At 42.4% G+C, this 25,500-nt stretch overlaps 1 protein-coding gene across 7 annotated transcripts in view; it reads right to left on the bottom strand.

Moving 5' to 3' along the window:
- Positions 1-5,163: 5,163 nt before the first annotated feature.
- Positions 5,164-25,500, bottom strand: part of LOC125745075 (forkhead box protein P1-B-like) — a 61,711-nt gene continuing 41,374 nt past the window's right edge. For 6 of the 7 annotated variants that reach the window (XM_049017556.1, XM_049017555.1, XM_049017553.1 and 3 more), the window contains 14 exons: positions 24,514-24,627; positions 24,005-24,109; positions 19,247-19,379; positions 18,067-18,259; positions 16,199-16,315; positions 14,769-14,856; positions 13,187-13,270; positions 11,408-11,597; positions 11,125-11,201; positions 10,833-10,934; positions 9,994-10,115; positions 8,729-8,798; positions 7,990-8,150; positions 5,164-7,360 (listed from right to left, as the gene is read on the bottom strand). In XM_049017556.1, coding sequence (XP_048873513.1) covers positions 7,204-7,360; positions 7,990-8,150; positions 8,729-8,798; positions 9,994-10,115; positions 10,833-10,934; positions 11,125-11,201; positions 11,408-11,597; positions 13,187-13,270; positions 14,769-14,856; positions 16,199-16,315; positions 18,067-18,259; positions 19,247-19,379; positions 24,005-24,109; positions 24,514-24,627 — 1,713 coding nt within the window. In that variant the 3' untranslated portion in view covers positions 5,164-7,203. The remainder of the gene's footprint in view (positions 7,361-7,989; positions 8,151-8,728; positions 8,799-9,993; positions 10,116-10,832; positions 10,935-11,124; positions 11,202-11,407; positions 11,598-13,186; positions 13,271-14,768; positions 14,857-16,198; positions 16,316-18,066; positions 18,260-19,246; positions 19,380-24,004; positions 24,110-24,513; positions 24,628-25,500) is intronic. The other variant, XM_049017557.1, reaches the window with a different exon arrangement.

Genomic DNA, 25,500 nt, shown 5'->3' with positions numbered 1-25,500 from the left:
AGGTTTTATTAGTCCGAGTTTGTGCCTAAGTGCTGACAGCTAATGGTGACCTGCGATTAGTGAGACAGGTAGATTGCATATGAGAGTAAGTAAGACAGTCTGTACTTAAATACTCTTATGGATTTCCATTTATCCCTGTAGCTTCCTGTGAAATGTATTTTCATTCACATTTTCATTGGCAGTAAATTAGAAGATGCACCTGTAGCTTTTGTCAGTGTAAAAGCATATGAATAATACAGTGTGCAAAATATGCAAGTCACCCCCTTGGGGTCATTTCAGTGAACGGCCTGCCTGCTGTTCTTAACAGCAAATCACTATTCAGACTTCATTGCATTTCAAAAATTCCCTTTCCTGCATCCACAAAAGCAAGTTTTACTAACTAAAACTATGGGCTTGAATATACGGCAGATGGAATTTGGCAAAACACAGCAAAACAGTAATTGAGAATTGTACATTTCTAAAACTTAAGCTCATTAGAGACCCGCACTAGCTATGCTTATCACCTGATTTCATGGTGAATGAAATTTCAGTCACTGTGGCTTGTGTTGATATGGGATGACTGGTAGCTAGTGGTTTGGGTGGAATATTCTGTGGACAGCAGGATGCGTAATACGGTCCAGTTTAACAGTTATTTCCAGAAATAACCATACTAGGTATGCAAGGGGTATGCCAGTTTGATGTGACTGCAATATTTTCATGACCACCAGAGGTCGCTATACTACATAATTAAAGCTGTTGGAACAAATTATTTACAGCTGCACATAATACAAATGCTGACAAAATCCAATAGATCCTAATCCTGACTGAACTAATTAACCTCAGTTCAGCCATTTCACTCAGAGGCGTAACCGTAAGAACCATGAAAGTCATATCACAGACCATTTAAGGACAGATTTGTGACTTTATATTGGCAGTGAATTTGTGACTTTTTTTATTGACAGGCAACGGTCAGCATTCTTCTGAGACTGGACACAGAGAAACAGGACATTAATCTCCATAATATATTTGTCATCTCCTCATTCAAACTGACACTTGACGTTAACATTGTAGATTACAACCAGTGGAAAAATCTGTTCACCCATTCACTCATTGGACGTCTCACCTGCATTCTTTATACTTGTAGGTGTTGGATGTTGTTGTGTGGATGTGTTATTTTCATCACACTCTCCAGCTGTTTACACCTGTATACAATATGCATGCATGTTGCACCAGAATCACTCCGCATTTGTTTTACTAAGCTTAATTAAATGGTGGCCAGAATGGAGGATTCCGGATGTGCAGATGTTTGCCCAGGTCTGCACATTTAGGTCCGTGATGCAACTCTCAGAGATACATGCTGTCAACCCGAAATGACTCATACATAGAAGATATACAGACGGCCTATGACCCGAATCAGTGAGAAGAATTTTGTTTTATTATAGGATGTAACGTAGCACTGAGCATTAAGCAGAGATGATGTTCTCTATCGGTCAGTGGCGCCAGAAAACTCGAGGACAGAAATTCATCACTACCACCATGACAATCCATTAGGAGGACATCTCAGAAGACTAAAGACCTTGCTTCTCATTTTGCGGGGTGCTTGGTGGCCAACCATGTGGCAGGCGCAGGCATGGCTGGAGATTTTGGGCCCCCGACCCAGATCAATCCAATTATGTTCCAGTTTTTCTAGGGCCTCTGTCACAAAACGTTTAGCATCCCACCCCTGCACCCCCTTACGGTGCCCCTGATAGCAGGACACTTGGATGTATATATGTAAATGTAGAGTATGTGAAAGAACAAACTCCTTAACTCTGTTCTAACTAGACAACTTTAACCCTTGGCTATAATGGAACCTGGTGAAATACACAGTGTGGATTTAATGGGAATATTTCACTAAACTGAGCCAGTTGTCACTTATTTTACCAAGGGAGTGGAACTGTTTCCCCTAGTTGATGAATAATCTGCCATAGTTTGTTACGGGGGGAAGGGGGGCTCCACCCACTGGGTGAAATAATCGATTACGAATGGCAAAACTGACTGCAGTCACTTACATTTGGAACTATTCACACCTGTAAACAATACATTTTGTGCTGCAATTACCCTGCATTTGCATTTTGTGTATCACTGTCGTTTGCATATATATTGTCTAACAATATGCATGCTAATCTTTTCCTGCTACCATTAAAACCCATCCATCTCCACTATTTAATATGTTGTTCCACACATTTTTCAGCACCATCTTTCCATTTCAAGGCTAATTTGCATTTGGTTTGTTTGAACGGTATGATTCACTGTAACCTAGAGACCACAAGAGGGAAGTATTCACAGTAGTTCTTGGAATAATGGGAATTTTGAAATAAAAAATTTCAGAACTCATTGGCCAATGACAAAGGATTACAAAGAAATAGAAGCATCATCAATGTATTAAACTGTACAAGTGATTTTTATGATCAATGTGGTTTTACTTCAGAAGTTCCCCAAATATCTCTGTTTTAGGCTTTTTGTCACGTTTCTCTATCGCTCATTTCTCTCCTCTATTTTCAATGGAATCTTCACACATTTACCCTGCCCAGCCTTGCAGGACGCAGAGGCTGGAAATGATGTGGTTCAGTGCTGCTCTCTCATATCTTTCTCATACACAATCCCCTGTCAATACTGAGCTCCTTCTGTGGAACAACAGGCTTCATATCCTGTCAGATGGCAACGCTGCAGCTTGAGCTCTGATTAGTTGAGCTTAGCCCGCACTCCAGAATGCAATAGCCAACTAGGCCACTTGTCTTTTTGTTACCATAGAGACTAGAAACAGTTATGCCTTTGAAATCCTGTTTGATGCACCATTCACTACAATATCACCCCTCAGTAGGACAGGTGCTGTTAGGGTGTCTATCTGGTATTTCTGTGCTGCATAAAGACAGGCAGTGATAAATAATGCACCACCTGTATAATTATAGCCATTCAACAGTCCTGCAGGACAAAACTGTTCATCCAAGTATAGTTAACATGGGGGCGGGGGTTAATAACTTTTATAATACATAATTGTTAAACCTCTGCTGGAAGTGCTGATTGACTATTGGCAGCTGCCAATTCCTTACCCCACCCAGAGCACCCCTCCCCAAGACAAAGTGCCGACGGTGAACCTTAGCTGCCATTTGGGCTGCAACCAGGACTGTGTAGGCATTTGTGTACTGCTGCAATCCACCTCACTCTCCAGACCCGGGCAGAATGAACTACCTCGGCTCTGTGGTATGGGACTCATTTTCAATGATGGTAACCAAGATTTCACAAGCTCATGCTTTTCATCAGTGTCTGAATTCTGCAAGCAATCAATATAGCGTACATCCCAATTGTGTGTAGCCCAAGGCCCAGCAGGTGTTCAGTGCAAGTACAGCACCAGCCAGCAGTGCTGCCCTAGGGTGGAATAGCGCCCCCATCTCTGCTGGCCATGATGATGAATGATGCTTCCTGTTGGGGAGAAGCACAGTGTTTCCAGTGCTGTGAAATGCACAAGAAATGCACACGATATTTTCAGACTTGCTCACAGGTGCTTCTGATGCTGACTGCTTGTCAGGCTGAGGCGGAGAGTACACTATGTAGGCGGAAATATTGGGACGCACCTACTAATCACTGAGTCGAACTGATTTATTCAGACCCATTGCCGCAAGTGTATAAAATGAAGCACCTAGCCATGCAGTTATGGTTACAAACATCTGGAAAGAATGGGTCATTCTGAAGAGCTTCAAGTGCGGTACAGTCATAGGATGTCGCCTTTGCAATAAGTCAGTTTGTGAAATTTCTACCCTGCTTGATTTTCCATGGTCAACTGATAATGGTATTATTGCAAAGTGGAAGCATTTAGGAATAACAAAAATTCAGCCAGGAAGTGGCCGACCACGTAAAGTAACAGCGGGGCTGCCGAGTGCTGAAGCGCATAAAAGACGCCAACACTCTGTTGACTCAATAACGGCAGACTTCCAAACTTCCTCTGGCATTAACTCTAGCACAATAACTGTGTACCAGGAGCTTCATTGAATGGGCTTCCATGGACGAGCAGCTGCATGCAAGCCTCACATCACCAAGCGCAATGCTAAGTGTCGGATGGAGTGCTGTAAAGCACACTGCCACTGGACTCTGGAGCAGTGTAAACATGTTCTGTGGAGTGACAAATCACGCTTCTCTGTCTGGCAGTCTGATGGACAAGTCTGTGTTTGGCAGATGCCAGGAGATTGTTATCTGCCCAACTACATTATGCCAACTGTAAAGTTTGGTGGAGGAGGGATAATGGTATGGGGTTGTTTTTCAGGGGTTGGTCTACGCCCCTTAGTTTCACTGAAGGGAACTCTTAAAGCTTCAGCATAGCAAGATGTTTTGATCAATTCTATGCTCCCAATTTTGTGGGGGAAGACCCTCTGTTCCTGCATGACTGTTCCCCAGTGCACAGAGGAAGGTCCATAAAGACATGGTAGGGTGAGTTTGGTGTGGAAGAACTGGACTGGTCCACAGAACTCTAGCTGCAACCCCACTGAGCACCTTTGGGATGAACTAGAATGGAGATTGTGAGCCAGGCCTTCAGGTCCAACAGTGTCTGACCTCACAAATCATCTTCTGGATTCCCACAGACACATTCCAAAACTGTGGAAAGCCTTCCCAGAAGAGTGGCAGCTGTTATAGCTTCAAAGTGGAACACCAACTCCATATTGATGCCTATGGATTTAGAATAGGATGCCATGAAAATTCCTGTAGGTGTGATGGCGAGGCGTCCCGATACTTGTCCGTGTAGTGTATATCGCCTGAAGTGCCTCCCGTCCATCCGAGGTTGCTGGAAAATCAATAAGGCTTGAGATGTTGCTCTCCAAAATTTACATTTTTGCAATTTTAGGATATTCATTCTAAACTCACAAAATGTTTCCCAAAAATGGAAATGAAAAATAGAGAATAATAATACGGACATAGAAGACTGAAGTAATTTATTAAAACTAAGCAAATAAGATGAAAAATGGAAAGGCCCCACTTTTGAAAACTGAATATTATTTTTACGGTGAGAGAGCAGCGTTTTTGTCTAAGAGCTTCTCCGATTTTAACGCAAAAGGTTCAAAAGAAGAATCAAAGACCTTGGGCTGTTCCTGTTTCCCTACAATGATTCTTGAAAGGAACTGAAAGTCAATGCCAGAGTGAGCGTGTGCACACTTTTCACTGTCAGAAGTGTTTAATATAAAACATAAGTAGGTCACAGAAACTGAAGGCATCATACAGCTGATGGAGTCAAAAAACAACAAGAATTTGAGTGATAACAGACCCCTAAAACAAAACCAAAAATTATTCCTAAAATGTTGAAAACTTCATAACTAATAAAATGCATAGAACACTTACATTATCATGATCCAGTTGACTAGAAAGAATTTTCACATTCTCTGCTAGAAAATAGTTGCCTGTCCTGCCATCATTAAAAATTAACCCTTACCTCCCAATTCAGGTGTTAAGTAACTATGACAGGCTGAGGATAAGCTTCCTTCCACGGCCGTAATATCATTCCTCTCCCCTTATTTTCTGCTTATCACGTATGTTCATACACCTGTGCTCCCTCACATAGCCACACATAGTTCCCTTATACAGTTGCAAGCTATTTATAAAAATAGTAATGTGCCATATCTTTGGTTTAAGGGTTCAATACAGTCATGTAAGACTTATCGGACAGCGGACAGCGGTTACACACAGCTGTGAGGTCTGTCTCGTGATCCAGGATCGGGGGTGACATTTGGGACAGACGCTGAATGTGCTCTTTGCTTTTTAGTTTATCTTTGGTACTCAGAGGGAAAAAAACACTGAAAACAAAAATACAGGCATTAAAATCTAAACTTATCCAACAAAAGAAAACCCTTATAAATATAAAAGACAAAGCAGTGGTCTGCTGCAGTCCTGAATGAACAAGACTTCTTAAAAATGAAAAATTAAGCTTGGTGTTTGTTATGGATGTTGAAAGCTGCAGCAGAAGATGACTGCAAGTAACTATTAAAGCCTTGATATCAAGTATTTGTTCAATAGTGAAATTAAAAACACATTTTGCACCCAGAATTAACATAAAGCAGCTAAAACTACCGCCAATTTCACTGTGAAAGTATCAGCAATCAGTGGACAAACTGGCAGCCTCAGTCCTACTTTCTGAAAAACACATCTAACTATAACATTCGTTTGGTGCGAGGAGAAGTTGCTGGAGTCCAGCCTGACCTCCACACTGGTATCTGGTTGTAGCCAGGAGGAGGCTTTACAGACAGCATGAGGACTGACGCCTGTCTTACAGACATGCCCTGCTTCATGTGATATCGGAATGAACATAAAAGGCTGTAAAAGAGATGCCATCTTCAGCTTGGTCTTCCGACTCCTGCTTAAAACGGTCCTGGGGGATGACAGTGGCTCTGTCTGAACCACCAAATGTATGTACATATAACCAGTGCTGAAGGGCACATCCATCACACCCAAGCTGCCTCTATATATACCAGTAAAGTCATAGTTTTATTCTACTTGGGCACCTTCCAGTGGAGAAAGCAAGAGCAATTGTCTTACTCTGAACATGATTGGAAGATTTGACTCTGTGAGTGAGTTACATATTGGATTTTAACATTAACAAATTAAATTGCAGACTGCAGCCTGGGTGCCCCTTTAATATTGAGCTGAAGTTATCATAAGGTGTGCAGCTCTCCATACGAACAGGAATTGTGTGAAAATAGCATTTTTTCCAGTTTTAAGAAACTGACTATTTGTGTCTACGTTTTACTTAGATCCCCTTGAAATTTAAAACTGCCTGCAGGTGAGACTACATACACAGGAGGAGCCTCTGTGAGCTAACGGATTGTGGGCAGTTCCTGTCCTTGAATACCTCCCCCAAACATCCCAAAGAAGCAGAGTCAGGGCAATGCTTGGGTGCTGAAATTCATGCCCGGTGCCAGTCTGGGCTCCAGGGGCCCCATGGAGGACTGGCAGTGGTAGCTTGCACAGCCATATGCTGGAGAGGACGCTGCAAGAAGCCCTGTGTACTAGACATGATGAGCCATCTGAAACCACGGCGTACGAAAAACAAAAAGGAGCCATAATTTGAAAACACTACAAAGATGTACATTTCTCTCAGCATTTAACAGTCACTCGGCAGTCTCGTGACACACTGTGTCGCTGTCGGATGTGTTGGACCGGCCCAGGCGTGTCTCAGTGGTAAAGGTCTGTTGCTGCTCTCCTTCAGGAGAAACCGGGAACGCCCGCCTCAGCATTGTCCTTCTGCTCACCATCTGGGTCTTCGTTGGGGCTTTCGAGGTCGGAGCTGCAGTCCTCGGCGCGTAGCGGGGTCGGCTCGCCCTCCTCAGGTATGGGCTCATCTTTAACACCTCCGTCGTTCCTGAGGAGGCAACAGGCAAGTTAGGGCAAATGAAGTAACCACAGTGTTGGAATACTCTGCATTTTTCAAATAATAAACAAACATGCTATTTACTTTAAACTTTCAATACGTCCCTCAGTATGAGGAAACATAAGGCCTTTAAACCTTTTCAAACTTTTTTTTAAAGTACTGAAATAATTCTAGGCTATCAGGTGGCACATTCTAAGTGTTGTTTACTGCACTGAGAGCTACTTCACTTGCTCTCACTTTTAAATAAATCTTATTAAATATTAAATGCAAGACTGGTGTGAGACAGGGACAACAGGAGGGAATTCTATAGTGGAGCTCTTCCTCTGATGTAGTGGGTGAGTTGGAAGGCAGATAACAGCAACATTGGGGTAAAATAAAAGCAAGATGCCCGGGGGGAGGTCCGCTGTTCTACCTAAAAAAATAACTGTAAAAAAAAAAAAAAAAAGAAAAAAAATTGCCGTTTTTGCATTCAGTTAGAGCCAAACAACAACTCTCCTTCACACAGTATGGGAGGAGGAGGAGGAGGAGGAGCCTGCGTTTAGGCATCTGAGGCGCCTCCTCCCATAGCGGAGGGCTTTGATTGTTCTTCCACAGAAGAAAAGGGCAGCTGAGACACTAACAGGGCCGGCAGGGCAGAGGGGCCGGGACTGTCATCACTGTCCACGCTGTCCTCGGTAAATCCGTTGGCATCCTCATGTGGTAGAGAAGGCTGAGAGAGCAGAGGAGGACTTCCTGTAAGGGCAGTAGTGTAGAAAGGGATGTTCCTGTCTGCCGCTGAGGTCTGAATGGGCAGAAACAGATGCAGATCTCACATACATGCACAGAGCACATAATAATAATACAGTAGGACCTCCGTATCCACAGTTTCAGTATCTACAGTCTTGAGAATTGGGCTAAGGTCATAACCCCTTTCATTTCAGAGAGTACAGAACTGTACAATAATCCTCATCATCGCCACTGTTATCGTCATTCTTTAGGCTGTAGTTTAAAACCAAAGCCAGGTTCCAATGCAACACACAGATATTCAAACATACACACGTTAATAATATTACTACTTTTACATTTTATTTATCTGGCAGACACTTTGATCCACAGTGATGTACAATCGAGAAGCCAGGGTCAGACAGTCCCTTTAGCAATTGGGTGTTAAGGGCCTCGCTCAGGGGCCCATTGGTGACATCACTCTGCTGATGAAAAGCACAGCCTCCGGATTCCTTTGCTCAAAGTCAATCTACTGTGTGTTGTTCTGTATCTCTCTATGTTTCACACAAGCATAAAGTGGCAACTTTCAGAATATAAATCTAAGAAACAGGCAGTGACTATGGGGTTCCAATATCATGACTCTAATCACACTCCTACCTCAAAAGCAGAGCTGTAGGCTGGGCTGTAGGTTAGACTAGTCGTCATATTTTTCATCAGGGCAGGAGACCTACAGGTCAAAACACACAATCACACTGAAAAGACTGACTTCATGTACTTGCATTTACTGTAAATACTTCCATTTTTCTACATTTTAAAAACAGAATGCTTAGAAAACAAAACACAATATTCTTATTCTGCGCTAACTGCTCAAGGGCTGAAAAGAACTTTAGCAAGGTCCACCAAATCCTTTCTGCCACTAGATTGTAGATATTTTTATAATGTTCACAAAACGAGAAAACATTTTTTTCCCCACAAAACAGTTTCCTCACGACAGGAGAATAATATTGACAAAAGAAACCCAACAAAATAAGGACTGTAAGTGCTGTAATCCTGTAAAGTTATGTATCATCTATACCGTGTGCCAATTGCAACTGAAAAATTAAACTGGCAAACTAACCTATTTCACATACTTCCCATTTCGATCAAAAAATAATTTTTGAAGCCTTGTGCACCATGTTTAGTATGTGATAATTGTAAGCAGAATTAAGTAAATACAGCACAAAATGAAATATGAATTGAAAATAACTTGAAAATTGATTAACTAGCAGTATTTAATGCCTGCTATCAGTCTTTCCCAGGTCTGGTGCTAATCCTCACACATTTAATTCTTCTCTCCAGCTGTTTTTATTGGTCTGTTAGTCGCCTAATGAGGGAAGGGGGCTGGGCTCCGATCAATACAGCAGGACCCTCCCTGATCCAGGCAGCATCCCTGCACTGCGTGCTGGCCAAACCGAAGCCTAGAGTGCCCAACCAGAGGGCAGCTTCTCAGGAGAGCTGTCAGGCTGCCCTGATCCCCAGAACCGCCAGAACCGCATTAGACACTGACAGAGCAAAGCTGAAGTGATACAGCCAGATGCATGTTTGGTTTTTAGAAGCAGTATCACTGAGATATCTCAAAGGCAGACGCTGCAGTGAACATCTGCTCAGGGGAAACACAGCTGAGCTCTGCTAACCCTGAAGGTGGAAGTGGGGGGGAGGGGGGGGCAGGGAACAGGAACACGGGCTTGAGAAAGAAAGGCAAGCAGAGAGCAGTGCAGTCAAGGTGGGGGAGAGACTATTAAAGCAAAGCCTGAGACAGACGTGAAGCACTCTCTCCATTAAAGAAGCCTTAAAGCAGAGGTAGAAGAGGGATGCTGGCCATTCTGTTCCAAACCCAATCGATGCCAACCAAGCGGCACAGAACGAGCACAAGGCACACTTACCCACTCATCTTCTGCGGCCGTCTCTTCTGGAACTCCATCTCGTCCACCGTCCACACGGCCCCCTTGACATTCTCCACACGCACAAAGCACTTGTGGAGGCTGAGATTATGCCGGACTGCATTCTGAGGTCAGGGTTAGAGAAGGAAAGACCAAAGATGTCAAGGTCAAAGTTCACTTGTGATATGAGTACAAGAGGTATTATGTGATGGACAAATGTAAAAAGCTGACATACACAGTGCCTCTACTATCCAGCCGTGTTTAAGGTCTTAACTAAAATATAACATGAATCAAATTTGAAATATTTAGCTATATAATATTGTTCAATATGAACATGAATGTGTAGAATGATGGTACAGTTTAAAGGACTGTGGGGAACTGCTGGTGGGGAACTGGGATCTCTAGGTTATTCACAATGTGTGTGTGTGTGTGTGTGTCCTGCTTTGTGCTGCAAAGACTCCAGGCCTCCTCATTATCCTGTACTTGATAAGCCGTTGGCAGATGGATACATTGAAAAATCAATACGAACACACAATATGGAAGTACTCAGTGACGCAAAGGTTATTTAAAAAGACATGTTTTAAAAGGTCAGTTAAGGGAGATGGACAGTCAGTGAACACCTGAATGTTGTCAGCACTGCTTAGATGAACCAGTAACAATTTAATCAAAACCTGGAAAATAATGGAAGCAAAAAGCAGTCAAGTCATACATCTATCACAGGATGAGTGCCGTCCAAGGTTTGCCAATGAAGGCATACACTTTTAGAAAGGAATTAAGTTCTTTTTCTTAAAGGTGTCATTTTTAACAGTTAAAACCATATATTCTCAGTTTTTTGCGGTTACCTTCCACGTGGCCGTGTTTCGCCTGAAATACGCGAAAGTCCGTGTGAACCAGTTGTAGATTTCGTTTAGTGTCAGCTGCTTTTCCAGCGATTCCAGAATTGCCTGAAAGCAGACAAAAATGATACTTTCAATGCGTCTGCTGTCACAGAAGCCAGAATGTCAGGCAGGAGAAAGCAGCATATCTATACTGGGTGCTTCCTCCTAGTTCGTACTTTTAAACAAACGAAATTCACACGCAGTCCTCACAATCCTATCAGCCTCCTCATCCTAGAGAATCAAAGCGGCTCCTTACCTGCCTTATTAGGGAGGCGTATGTGAATGGGGGTCTTACTTCGGTGCTCTTGTAGAACTCTTTATTCTGGACCATGTCTGTCAGAAAGAGACATCAAAAATAGAGTTTTTAAGCTGATAAACACTGTAAAAAGTAGACATGAATAAGGCCTCTGGCTTGTCTCCACCTTGCAGCAGAGTGGCTGTGGACAAAAACATGTCGGGATCTTACTTACTGGAAGAATGAGAAATATCCAGACCAACCAATAAAGGCCAGCATAAAGCAGTCAGTGGTACAGACTCGCCTGTGGATAGGGGCATGTTGCACTTGTCCGAGTAGCGCTTCCTCAGGGGGCCCACGGCAGGTGGACTGTGGCCGCTGATGATGGACAGGTTCTGGGGGAGGGGCATTGCTGGGTTCTGGGTGGAGCTTAGGGGTGGAGATGCCTCTGGGATGCTCACTTTGGAAAGGGCGGAGTTGGACACCAGGTTCAGCTGAAATGATGCAGAATAGAAAGCTTGACCAAACCTCCACGACTTCTGATTGATGGGACAAAGTGACTAATACCTAAGACCTTGTCAGCTAGAAGATGATCTGAAGCCATGATGCTCCTACTTTAAAAATACTCTATGGCTCTTCTTCTATGCCAGCTACCGTTTGCTCTCCCAAGTCTTACTCCAGGTCAGTGCTTCTAAACTGCAATACCATCCATGTTTCTTCTGTTCTACCACCCACACACTTGACTTTCCTTGTCAGCTAATTATAAACACCTTGATTACCAGGTGGTGGCGGAGGTGGGCTGAGGACTGAGTTCAGAGTCACAATTTTATGCTCCAGGCTCCGAGCACATTCATTCAGGTAAGGGGGGGGAAAAATGCCCTCGACAGAGAGGCGGCGTCAGAAAAGAAAAGCAAGACACCAATCAGTACAAACTAGAAAACTTGCACGTACGAGGGCAAGGGGTTCTGGTTGTACACAATTACTTAATGTGGTGAAGCATGAGTTGCCATAGTCACAAGATCAATGAGCAGTGAGCTCCACAGAAGTGTGCTGACGTCGAGCGACTCTTAGCCACACCAGAAGTGAAACCTGAGAAGATTGAAGAAACTGCCTTGAAGGAAACAGAAATAAGGACGATGGATAAGTGCTCCTACGGCCCCGCGGCCTACTGCTCTCGGCGCTCTGACTACTTATCCTCTCGATCTCCTGAAACAGAGACCAGAAAGCTACAGATGCCCTTCAAACTCAGGAAGCATAAACCGTAATTAACGCTTTAAGCAGGTGGGAGAATTTACACTCAGATGTGAAAATGGCGTAAGTGCGTTTTCCTCTCATTCGCTGCCTTAACAGTGCCATTTGCTTGGCGTAAACACCAGCAAGCAGGCTCGTTATCACAGTTAAACAACTGCTCCCAAGCTTGCCAGCAGTCAGCACAGGTAGCCATAAAAGGACCACACAGGAAGCCAGACGCCTTGCGTCTCTGGCCTGCTGGCTGGCATCCCTCTGCATCTGGAGGACTCAGCATTACCATCTGCTGCAAGAACTTTTTATGGCTCAAAAAAATTTAGGGGAAATAAAACAACACTAATCACTTTATACCAGAGCATTTACAGAGTGCTACCTTAATAAAGAACACTATAAAATCGGTTTGTGCTATTATTTATATGCACAGGAAAGGCTTTTATCAACATCAACAAGCATAGTATACGGAGCACTTATCCCTTCATACAGCCAGGATACTGTTTTCTCTGTGTGAATCTGCAGCCATGTAAGATGCCCGGCACAGGTGATATGTGCTGCTGGTCGATGTATAGACGACCGTCTTCTGTGACAACATTCCGTTCTAAAGGTCAGCCTGGACATTGAGCTCATGGACTTATCATTTAAGGTTAATGTTGTACCAGTGGACGTCACACCAGATGCCCAATTCAACCACAAATGCATACACAAAGGTGCATACGCATTTAAACACATACACAATTGAAACCGTTTTAAACCGCTACTTCCCTAGCTTACCAGAAATACTTCCCGAAATGCGCATAAGAGTAAGTAACCATCTGTTGGACTGATTGCTGCTACTCACTGGTTGAGAGACTGGTTTGGCCTCAGTGGATTTGACATGCAGGTGAGTCATCATGGCCTGTAAACGCTCCCGGTCCTTTTCCAGCTGTGGGCAGATGGGAGGCATACTGTCACACCAAGAACGAGAAGATATTACTCTAGAACAGGCTTGAGCAGGAAAAGCGAGCAGTCCAAGCGAGGAGGGGGACTCGGTAAGCTCCATTAATGCCACCAATGACAAAAACAATATACAGACACTCCTCTACTTACGACTACTCTACTGTACTCAACTTACGAACGGCCGTTCGTAACTTGAAATGTTCGTAAGTCGTTATTCAACATCATTTTAAGGGTATACGCAAGTACAAAGAACTAGGATGCTGGGAGTACGCACGCTACGCTGCTGCACGGCGGGAGTAGCGGTCAGAAGTCGTACTTCCCGGAATTGCCGCACGCAAAAACAAATTGATGTTGCGGACAGGAAACGGGAGCCCAATGAGCACAATTTGGACGTTCAGTCCTCTTCGTTCGTATGTTTGAAAGTTCGTAAGTAGAGGAGCGTCTGCACATCAATGTCGGAACGCTGGGATGCAGGACTGTGAGATAGCGACCGTTGATAGTTGGAGTTTCTTCACAGCCGTAGCATGTTCCTCTCTCCCCTTCAATCTAAAGCTACCCCCCCACCCAACAAAGCATTTTGTTTTACACTGACCGGGTCATAAGTGCTAGAGAGACTCTATGCCAGTGGTTTAACTTTGAATGTCATTCCTAAGCTGCAGAGAAAGAAAGAGACCCTCAAAGACAAGGAAGCACAAGAAGAAAAAAAGGATTATATGCAAATCATGTTGCAGAATGCGCACATCCACTGCATTCCAAATGCTGCTCACTTGCACTTGTAGTGTACATGCTCCCGCAGCCTACATTCATTTTGCAGGAAATCCATATCCAGTTTCACTGGGGGACACCCCCAAAGAAGCTGAACTTAACTTCCCTTTGTGCCATAGCTTAAAATGATATATTACTGCCATATGACCAGAAGGCAGCAGAGCTTTAATTGTAATTACCTGCATTAAACCTGCCAGGCTTAACTGTGTGTATTTCGGAACAAAAATAACCACTGCACCCGTCTCCCTTTCATAGCCTGGATATTGAAATGAAGCCTGTAGGAAGTGTTTGGCACTTGTCTCTAGGTGCCTCAGAAAGTGTAATGGTGTTTCTGAATGTGTTTATGGGGCCCACTGAGGCACAGGGAACCCGAAATAGTGCCAAAAACCCCACTGGAAAATGTACGCGGATGCAGCTCCACATGAAAAGTGGCATCGCGTGCGACTCAAAGCACGGCCTTCTGTCAGCAGATAAGGCAAAGCTAGCGGGAAAATGCACTGCTCGCTTTAATGCACTTGGCAGTCGCGCACTGCACACATGTGACAATTTCACATGCATGTGTGCGAAATCCTGAGCCTGCAGCCAGAGCAGCGTGATGGGTAGGGCCGCGTTAAATCTCTGTCTGTCAGGTTGCATTTCTACAAGGCAGAAGAAGCTTGGAAGTAGGGGGGGGGGGTGCTCGATGATGCCCAGGGGGTGGGTTTGTAGGAGCAGCATACCTGCAGCTCCAACTGCTGCACAACCTGCATCTGAACACGGCACTGCGCTGTGCTCCGGTCATCCAGTGTGTGCTCACTGTGCAAGTGCCTGCAGGACAGACAGACAAATTCATATCATAATGACTGTGCTTTCCTTGATGCCTCATTTTTGAACATTTATTTTCAATAAGAATTCAAACGTTGAGCAGAACAATAAGATGAAGACTGAATAATTGCATCAATTACTGTTCTTACGTTTCTTTAAATTCAAACAGGTTAGATTAGTCATATGTAGGCATGCAGCATCATGAGAGTTTCACAGTATGATAACTGTCTCAGCAATTATCACGGTTTCATGATATCATGGTGTTTGGTATTTCACAATTATTTAATATTATTATTATTATAATGTGCAAAAACTCCTTCTAAAAATAAAATAAGAATGCTGCAAATCTCACATCTCATGTCTGAACAAGAGAAATAAGGAGAAAAAAGGAGAAGGACCTTTAAAACAATCTCTCTTTAGAAAATCAATAAAATTGTCGCTATCAAGCTAAATATACATTATGAATCTAATAAAACACGTGGGTTATACTGTCAAGCTAAATGTATTTTGCATAATAATTAATAAAACATCTTTTTAAAAACAATCGCAAATGTATTTTATTGATGTAAACACTTGCTGCTGTGGTAAGGCTTTGCACAGACTTTTCAGATATGTTTTTGCTCAGCTGACATGTACTGACATGTACCTTGGGATAAATGCACGGTTGCCATGGAAACTGGTAAAAACAGCTTCATTAGCAAGTGAAAAGCGAGGTGTTTAGTTATTACTGTGGTAACACTGTTACAATTATCTAAAATTCTCATGCTATCCCCACGTCATTCCATGCCATTCCGGCACCAATCCCAGCATTCCCAGTTTTAGATCAGGAGTTTCTGACTGACTGTGAGCTTTTACATTATAGGTTATGTTATGTCATATGCATACATTACAACAAAACAATAAACAACTATGAATGTTTCTTTATGGAGTTTATGGTAACATCAAAGCTCCAGGCCATGGTCAATCACTATACAACTCCCAGGCTTTATGACAGCTGGATTTTGATGACCTTAAAAACCTGCAATTTCACCTAAAACTGCCATTGCCAAATGAGGTAACACTACTTAGCTTGTGACCTCAAATAAATGAACAAACAAATTTCTAAGTAACCAAGCAAGTAAATAGAAGAAAGAAAGAAAGAAAGAAAGAAAGAAAGAAAGAAAGAAAGAAAGAAAGAAAGAAAGAAAATTGTACCATTAGGGGGAGTAGTGGGAAAATAACAACAGTTGTTTACCCTCACAACAACAAAAACAACAACCCAGGAGTTAATGACAGAAGGACAGAAACAGTGCTGCTCTATCTAGCCGGGGATTAATGCTGGGAGGAGGGCGACAGTGCTACTCACTTGAGAAAGGACTGAATGTTGTCTAACATGGCCTCACAGCCTGGCCACTTGCACACACCATGCCCGAAGAGGGGGTGACTCTCACTGGAGTGGTTGGGGTGGGCGTCCGGTGTGGAGCTGTCAGAAACATAAAGACACACATACATGAGCACGGTGAGTGACAGCGTCCCCCCCCAAACACACACATGAATGCACGCACGCACACATACACACAGCAATTGTGCTGTGCTGCCGGAAAAAGGAAAGGCACGCACAAACAAACTCACAAATTCCTTATCATATATGCCCACAGACAAACAAACAGAGCCCATTTGCCAGTCAGCCATGCCAGGAAAGAAAACATTAATTTCCCACAACGTTTCATTAAGTGCCAAGTAGAGCCTTGTTTATGGTGTGCTTAAAATAATCCATTTTCCAACAGAACATAATTATATGATAATTTGCCCAAAGAGATGAACAACAAGATGCTAAGAAAACAGAGCAATGAAAGTTACGTCGTACAGTACAGGAAGCGGCTGTGTTGGACCGCATTCATGCTTGACCTTTGAACTTCATGGAAAAAGGACTATCTGGAAATGTATTAGCCAGCATGAATTGAATCTTCTTTTTATTCCTTTAGTAAAAATGTTTTGCAGGTGCCAACATTTCTGCCAGAATATCTCTTGGTCACTTTTTAGCATTTTTGCTTCTGAAGACCAAGAGGTAAATGCTCACAATGCAAATTAAATTCCATTTGAGGAAACAGCATCTCACATCTCCTGCAGTCACAGACCGGAATGTCTCATTTTTACACAGCTCTCCTGTTACGGCTTTCGTGAAACGCAGCCAAACTGCACCACCATCACAGGTGCCTGGTACCATTAAGGAAACAATGGATCAAATTCTGAATTTTTGATAGGGGCTCTTCATTTAGGAGGTGGGGGGGGATGTGGTGCCTCTTGGTCACCATCGATGACAAGACTGAATCCTTCCACACCCTGGAGAAGGAAGAGCTGATTGTGCCATGGATTTACGATTTTGGCATCCAGGGGCTGTGGACTCACATTGAGAGACTGGTGTTGTAACTGGTCTGAGATATGGTGAGTAAATACCTCACTGACCAACTGAACAACAGACACTCACAAAATACTCACAAACAACAATCAAAAAGTCCCCTGGATGCTCACTGCAGGACCCTGAATATCCATCACACATGAAAGATTTGCCCAGATGTATTATTATAATATCCCCAGCAGACACAATTACTGCTTCTCTCACAGAAATGTAAAGCAACCAAACCACCTCTATCCAGCCATCCAGTTGAAAACATTAACACTGTCATGTGCAATACAAGGTGTCTAATTATAATTATGTAACTGAGAGCAGTAGGATGAGCATATGTACACAAAGCTTACAGGGCGCAGTCACCTGTAAAAACATACAGTTTAATGCACATTCTTCAGCATTTTCCAATCAAACACTTTTTTCCTCCCTCCTATCCAACGTTCAACAGCTTTGTTCTATTTGCAGATAATAAGCAACACAATTTACCGTCAAGATAAAAGCAAAGAAAGACTAACAATGGGATACTAGAAAAAACCGAGAACCAGACATGAACTCTACTATATAATATAAGAACACAAGAAGCAGACTTAGAGAGGTTATTGTATGACTGACAATATATGGGATCTACGTGACAGGAAGCAAAGGGCACAAGGCAGGGAAGACTGCGATGCCAGTCTATCACAAGGCGAAGATAATGCATATTAAAAAGCCATTCATTACATTCTGAGACTTACAACTGCAAATTTAGGTTTTTTTAGTTCTATGCCCCTTATAACTTATTCCCATCCATCCATGGAGTGCCAGCGGTTATACATCTGTGTTACCTTTCCCTCTTTGGGGCACGGGCCGGATGCTGCCCGTTCACAGAGGTATGCTGGTTGTAAGACGCGTCTTTTCGAGCCACTGGGTGGCTGATGGCAGCAGATGGCGGGTCCTCCATGCCGTGGTGCCCAGATCCGTTCTCCTCTTTCAGTCCTTTGCCCTTGGCCTCACAGGGCAACTTGGCTTGAATCAAACCTGCAAAGAGGGGATCATTTAAACAGGCGATTCTCACTTCATCAAAAACGAAATCTCTGAACGTCACTGCATGACTAAGCTGCAAACACTGGCTGCACACTTCCACAGATCTAACTGTCGGTCATGCAGATGGCAACTTACAAAGTATGCAGATGCAATACGTGCCATATATACATCTCAAAACTGCTTTCACAATCAATCACTGAAAATAGCCAACAAAGGCTTTTGATTTTCAATCTGCAGCTTCCTTTATGATATTTATATGGGATCAAAAAGAAAATTCATAATGTACTATACTGTGCTGAAGTCTTAGGCAGTCAAAGAAAATGTATACAGCTATTAATCTGATTAGTAAGGGTATATGTGCTCAGAACAAAAAGCACAATTTAACAACGGAACATATGAAGATTAAGAGTAACAACAAAAATTAACTAGAATTTCTCAAAAAGTTACCGGTCATTTCATCACTAGAAGAACACCACTTCAAGGGGCACCCCAGCCATTGCGCTATTTGTTACATTTCACATTCAGCTTAATGGATCAATTGACCAATCAATCAATCAAGCAAGCAACCAACCACTCAATCAATCAAATTGGTTTTATCAAGTCAATGAGATATCGATTAGCCGTATGAGGTGGGGTAGTTGTTGAGTCAAAATGGATGGATGGTTGCTGCAAATGGTTTTAGGTGAGGTTTTGAAATTGCTAAGCCATGTCAGTTTTATACCAACATGAAGATCATTTAAACATCATTCTGTTTGACTGCTTAAGACTTTTGCACAGTACTGTACCCAGCAACTATATTAGCTAGAACATTGATCTTATTGAAGTAAAATATCTGAATCTGTGAGGGTCCTCATTATAGAGTGTAAAAACCCTGTTATTTACATGTTTCACAAGAGACAGGAAAGAGCCCACTACTCTCTAGTGCGGTTCTTCACGGGGACTGGCGACGGCACTGGCTTGACAGAAAGGACGTGGTCTCACCCTGAGCAAGGGGCAGCGACAGGCCGCTCTGACAGGGCTGGATGGACAGCAGGCCCTGTCTCTGCAAGCTGAGCAGGTGCTGCTGTTGAACCTGCAGGAGCTGCTGCTGGAGAGCTACCTGCTGAGCAGAGACCTGATGGGGACAGAGAGCAGGAACGTGGTGAGGCTGTAAATCACCGTGTCTCCATGTGTTAATGTGTACTGTCGTACATGTCGTACTGTACCAGCATAAGAGACCATTCTACATAATTTTTTTAAATCTGCATTTTCAAAACCTGGTTTAATCCTGATTCTGCTGGCAGAAGCCTACATTGTGAGGCAGGCTGCTTCCAGGCTCAAAGTTTCTAAGACAGCAGTACACAAGAACAATGTGAAGCACGAGAAACTGGCAGTAACCACAAACCAGCCAGGTAGAGTGCAAAGTCAACTTTCTAATGCCAGAGATGACCGTCAACTTATCCAGCAGTGTCTCCTAAATTGGTGGACCATCAAAAATAGGAAATATTAAGTGCAGGTATGAAGTGCACTGTTAGGACAGTTCATAACAGGCTCCTAGAAGCAGGACTAAAGACCCATAAAGCAAGGAAGAAGCCCTTCATCAGTGACAAGCAGGCAAGAGCCAGGCTGAAGCAAAAAAAAAAATTATATTTTACACACATTCACACCCATAAAGAAAGAAATGAGTGAAAGTGAAAATTTTGCTTTGGTCTGTTAATTTTTTCCAGAGCTGTATATATACATGTGTAAATCTGGAGTATGTCACACTTACAGCGAATACAAAAATATGACTAAGCGATTTTCAAGTAATAACTAGAGTCGAAAAAAACAACTGTGAAAAAAAAATCACTATCATCATCATCATCATCATCATCAGATAAATGTATCTCATAAGGAATCTATCAGTCTTGCTTTGTTCTATACAGTGTTTTCTTCTACAGTACATGAACGTCACCTTATGCACTAATCATTTTGTTGGTGATTCACATTACTTTCCAAAGAAAATGATACCTAATTTGTTCGTTCTGCATTTCAGTTTCAGTTTCTAGAAACTATTTTCAAGATTTTCTATGAGTGAGCACAACTAGCCAACAACACAACAAGGGAATAGGTGTATATTAGCATTGTCTCTTAGGTTTAACTCCTTTTGTGTTGCCTCATTGAGGTCAGGGGGAGGGGGAGGGGGTGACAGAGCACAAAAACGGGGAAAACAAGCAGCCACGAGAGAGACAGAGAGGGAAAGCTGGGACAAGGCAGATGAAGGGGAATGGGCAGCAGTGCCAGATTAGATATTAAGTTCAAGGTCTTCGAAAATGCTTATTGTTTAGAGGCGCTACAGAGCAAGAGAAGGTCGCTAACCGGCAGGCAGCCGAAAGCGAGAAGCGGAAGGGAAGAGGACTAGATGGCTGTCAGAAATCTGAGCTGCCTCCGAGGGCAAGGATTTCCTGTGATCATAACATATAGCACCCTCCGCATAAAGCTCCCACTCAGCAGACTAATTACATTTCTTCTAAAAAAGTTCGCTAGCTTACAGAGATTGTCTCGCAAGACACGTCTGAGTTGGAGAAATTGTCATGGAGAGTCACATGCAGGTGCGGGCAGAAGCTTTCAGTACAGTGGGTGGGGTGCTTAGTACTCCAAGTGCAAATGTATTTATGTCCCACATAGTGGTGCATCTTCAATCACTTCCAAAGCTTAAAGAACAACAACTGCATAAGATACTCCCTTAACAAGACCATCTGAGTTGAATACAATGTCTGGGTGTCAGACCTCAACAATGACAATGGGCCCAATTATTAATAAAGGCTATACCTTGAGATGCACACCAAGTCTCAAACCAGCTGTTAGGCTACTGTAATGCTCTATGGTCTAGAGGCACACACAACACATTAAACACTGTGCTGCATATTCAAAATGCAGCAACTCGAATTCTCTCCAAGAGCAGGACCATTTGAACACATTACTCCTGCTATTAGCTCCTTGCACTGGCTTCCTGTTAGGTTCAGCAATTAATTAAAATAGCCCAGAGTTCTCCCAAATATGAGGCACTTAAAGGTCCAGCACCTGCCTACCTGCCTAAGACAACTACTTCAAGTTTACAAGCCGCAGTCTCCACTCAGATCAGGGAATGCAAGCTTCCTTGTCATTCCACATGTAAACAAAGTAACAGCTGAAGATAAAGCCTTTCGCAACAGGGCACCTATATTGCGGAACAGGTTGCCAGCTCATGTTCGGGATGTCAAGTTAGTCTTAGTTCTTCACTGTCGACGGAAAAACCTATTATTTCAGTCTATGTTACCTGCACCTTAATGAATGAATGAATGAATGAATGAATGAATGAAAGAAATGTTATTGCTTTTATAAAATGAAACACTGTTTTGCTACTATTTATGAATCTATGGTCATAAAAAAAACACAAGACACCAGATGAACAACATAAAACTAAACACTGGCTAAAGGAAGCAGCAAACTGAGAAGAATCCAGCATTGTGCATTGAGCAGTATGCGCAAAAAGTGCTTTTAGTACAGATTATTAAAGTCACTGTTCCAGTGTATTAAGACTCTTGGGATTTCATGAATAATGCTTAAGTTCAAGCACATATAGCCTGCCTCCCAAAATATTGCAGGGGTCGCAAACCTAATGCAGTGTTCAGTAATTTAATTTACCTATTCATAATTCGGGACTAACACATAACACACTGTAACTAAGGCTGCTGGTGCTGCTGTCCATTAATGTATCTATGCAGTTTCTAACCATCCAGGCTCTCTGTCTTCCTTCCTACTTGTGCGGGTGGTGGCCAAGGTGGGCACCATAGGAGCTGGAGTGCTGGTTCAGTCCCATGGAGGGGTGACATTGTGGATGTGGCTTATGAAGCGTAACATCGAGGCTGCAGCCTCCAATCTGCTACCCTACACAGGCCAGCATGTAGACCTTGGACCTTGACCACAGTTTACAACTTGCTTTCAGCAAGCAAGCCCATTCTTTTATTTTTCATTAATGTTCACATGCCCAGGGGATTGGGCAGCCATTTGACCTCGGACCCGAGAGAGGTTTCTTTCTTCCTACTGAGGAGTTTTTGGTTTTTCTTTTTCTCTCTCTCTCTCTCTCTCTCTCTCTCTCTCTCTCTCTCTATATATATATATATATATATATATATATATATATATATATATATATATATATCTTTCATTTCTTTGTCTTCTCTTTTCCCTGTTTTTCAATTTTTCTATATAAATAATTTAGGAATGTATGACAACACACTCGCCTTGGGCAATATATAAATCAAGGTGCTATATATATATATAAATAAAATGAATTGAAAAATAAATTGAATGTTTTGTATGCCATTAAGACAGAAAACACAGCCTTTGCACTTTTTGTCTCTGTAAAACCTGATCCAGTTCAGCTGCACCCTGACTTACAGGGCTGTAATGAACATCCAAAGTCTTGGGATTTCAGGATTTCATGCTTAAAATTGAAGCACAAATAAAAAATTTGAATACTATTAAGCAGTTCGATCCTGATTGCTATACGAGAAGTCTCTGTGAATTCTATTACTCTGTTTAGTAATAAGGCTTCAACACATATGATTAGGATGTTTATACGTTTGTACCACAGATAGTATTTTTACCAGCTTTGTTTTATTTTTCAGCAGTTATTATTATAGTAAGCTCTCTTGTTGCAGAGCTAAATTGTCCCATAGCTAACTAGTTTTATGTATTCAGAATATCAAAAATGGTAACTCTTCAAAAGGCAAACAAATGTAATCAAATGGAACATGACATTATTTGAACTTTAATCGCCAAATCGTCTATAAATTAAAAATGAAGATTAATAATCTTCTCGTGTTTCGGTACTAGACCTACTTGATGAACTGCATATAGATAATACGCTTGTGATGCACAATTGTTGTCTATAAACCATGGAGTTTAGGAAAAACCTTTCTGAAATGCCCCTGCTAAGTACATGTCCAACGTAAGGAAATATTTTGGGGTTTCTACAAAAGGCGAGTCCCATGTGGTTTATAAAAATTACTTTATGGAGCTTAAATATAGTGGAGGAACCACAAACTTTAGACTAAAACTAAAGAACTTTAATCACGATAAGGACATCGGTAGTGTGCTAATGCAACTGTAAACTGTTGATAAGTAAAGTGGCATTTCTGGATTAAAACACTGAAGAAAAAAGACATTCAGTATTCTGTAGCTACAAATCTGAATGGTCGGTAATTTTGAGAATTTCCAAACAATAAAGAGATAATTATTACATACAAGTTTTGACTTTTTTTATGCCTCGCAAACCGGTTTGAATATTGCTGTGTTGTATCATAACATGGTTTGTCTTGCCCAAGGCCTGGTGATACACAGCCCTACTGACCTTTCTAAAGGGTACAACAGTTCAATCCTGCCTGGAACATGAACCATCAAGCCCACTGTGGTGGCTGCAACAGATCACTTTTATCATTCAAGTGAATGTTCACTGCTCACATGGCTATGATGCACCACATTAAGCACACTCAGGAAAGTAGCGTCCACTGTTTAAGATGTCCGACTAAAGTAGTGGTATTGTTGGTCGGTGAAAGTTGTCCAAACGAGTGACATGGCTAGTCAGCTTATCCTATCTGAACAAGAGTCAATGCTAAGTGCTTAGCCCTGCCCAAGTCGAGTGACCGGTAATTTTTACCCGATGGGCTGCACCGGTCTTTGGGTGAGTCCTGAAATGACGAGTGAGGGCAGGGTGGAACTATAACCACAGCTTACCGCTTTGTTAGTTTTCCTCGCATGTTGTTGCTGTTGCTGCTGCTGCTGCAAGAGATGAAGCTGCAGTTGTTCCCGCTGCTTCTTGTAAAAGTCCTGCAGATGCTGCTGCAAAGATGCGGTTTGGGCACATGAGATTACAAAGATGCTGAACAGACAGGGGCCATAATATTCTCTGCAAAGTTTCTATCTTACTAAGTCTACAAGAAATTTTATTTCCTGTGAAATTGTATTTAACCTGAGAGACATCACATAAGACATTTGGTTGTTTGGTAGACAGGTACACACACACACACACACACACACACACACACACACACACACACACACACACACACACAAGCATGTTTTTGTCAGAACCGCAGACTGACGTTCTTCCCGGCAAAATCAGGTACGTATAAAAAGTGACGGCAAAGGAAAAGTTCAGGCGGTTTTTAAATGAGTTCCATTTTTTCAGAATCTGGAGTTAACTACCAAAACATGTGAGTAGGCATGAGCGCACGCAAACACACCTGTTGTACCATGAGGGCCTGCTGCTGGAGCAGAACCTGGATGTGCTGTGGACTTAGCATCTGCTGTGGAGTTAAGAGCTGGGGGGTAGTCACAGCAGACGCTAGTACCTGCACCTGGCCAGAAACAGACAACATAATTAAAAATCAACTACTAAGGTGAAACCTTATTCAATGATATACAGGTGTGCAGGTGGGGGGGGAGGGAAGCAGAGCAGGTGTTTGACTTTCCACTTAAAACAAGTAAAGAGTCAATATGCCTGCAACTTAAAGTTTCTAACTGAAAGCCTGAAGCACAAAATCATGCGTCCTAGTTAGTTAATTCACCTTAATGCAAAGTACCTTAATGACCCGAATACAAGACAATCCCAATTATAAGATGGCATATAAGAAGTTAACCATACCACTGTTAAAAAGAGACCACAGACAATTGCATTACAATAAGCATATTAAACAGCAAACATTCCAATAAACAAATGTATTCTTTTCTTCTTTTTTTTTTGGGGGGGAGATAATAAACATTACTAACTCCACAACTCCAGAGGGAGCAGAAAGTTTTCAGTGCAGCACACCCGCATAAAGAGGGCAAAACAATTTTTAAAAAAATTAAACGTATTATTGTGAGCGTTTGAGTCATTTTAATAATGGAGATGACAGCTCCTTTAAAATGAAAGTTACTCTCTTTATTGTCACCCACTATCGGTTTAATATTAGCAGTGGTACAGACACGGAAGCCAACAATGTACATGACACTAATGATCACACAGTAAAGAAAGACAACCATTCCATGGCAAACATCCAATCATTACACAAGTACGACATTTGCAATTAACAAATTAACAAAGATACACGTATTGATTTACACTATTTAAAGATGCATGCTGTGTGCTGCAAAGCATGCAGATAAATGCATAACTAGTCCTGCTGACCAAGACCGCGGCGTTGCATGCTGTCGGCCAATCTTGGTGGCAGTGAGGGTGATCGTCGCTC

This window comes from Brienomyrus brachyistius, chromosome 6 (assembly GCF_023856365.1).
Source record: "Brienomyrus brachyistius isolate T26 chromosome 6, BBRACH_0.4, whole genome shotgun sequence".
Classification (NCBI taxonomy): domain Eukaryota; kingdom Metazoa; phylum Chordata; class Actinopteri; order Osteoglossiformes; family Mormyridae; genus Brienomyrus; species Brienomyrus brachyistius.
The sequence above is the reverse complement of the archived record's forward strand: the minus strand, read 5'-3'. Positions and strand labels throughout refer to the sequence as shown.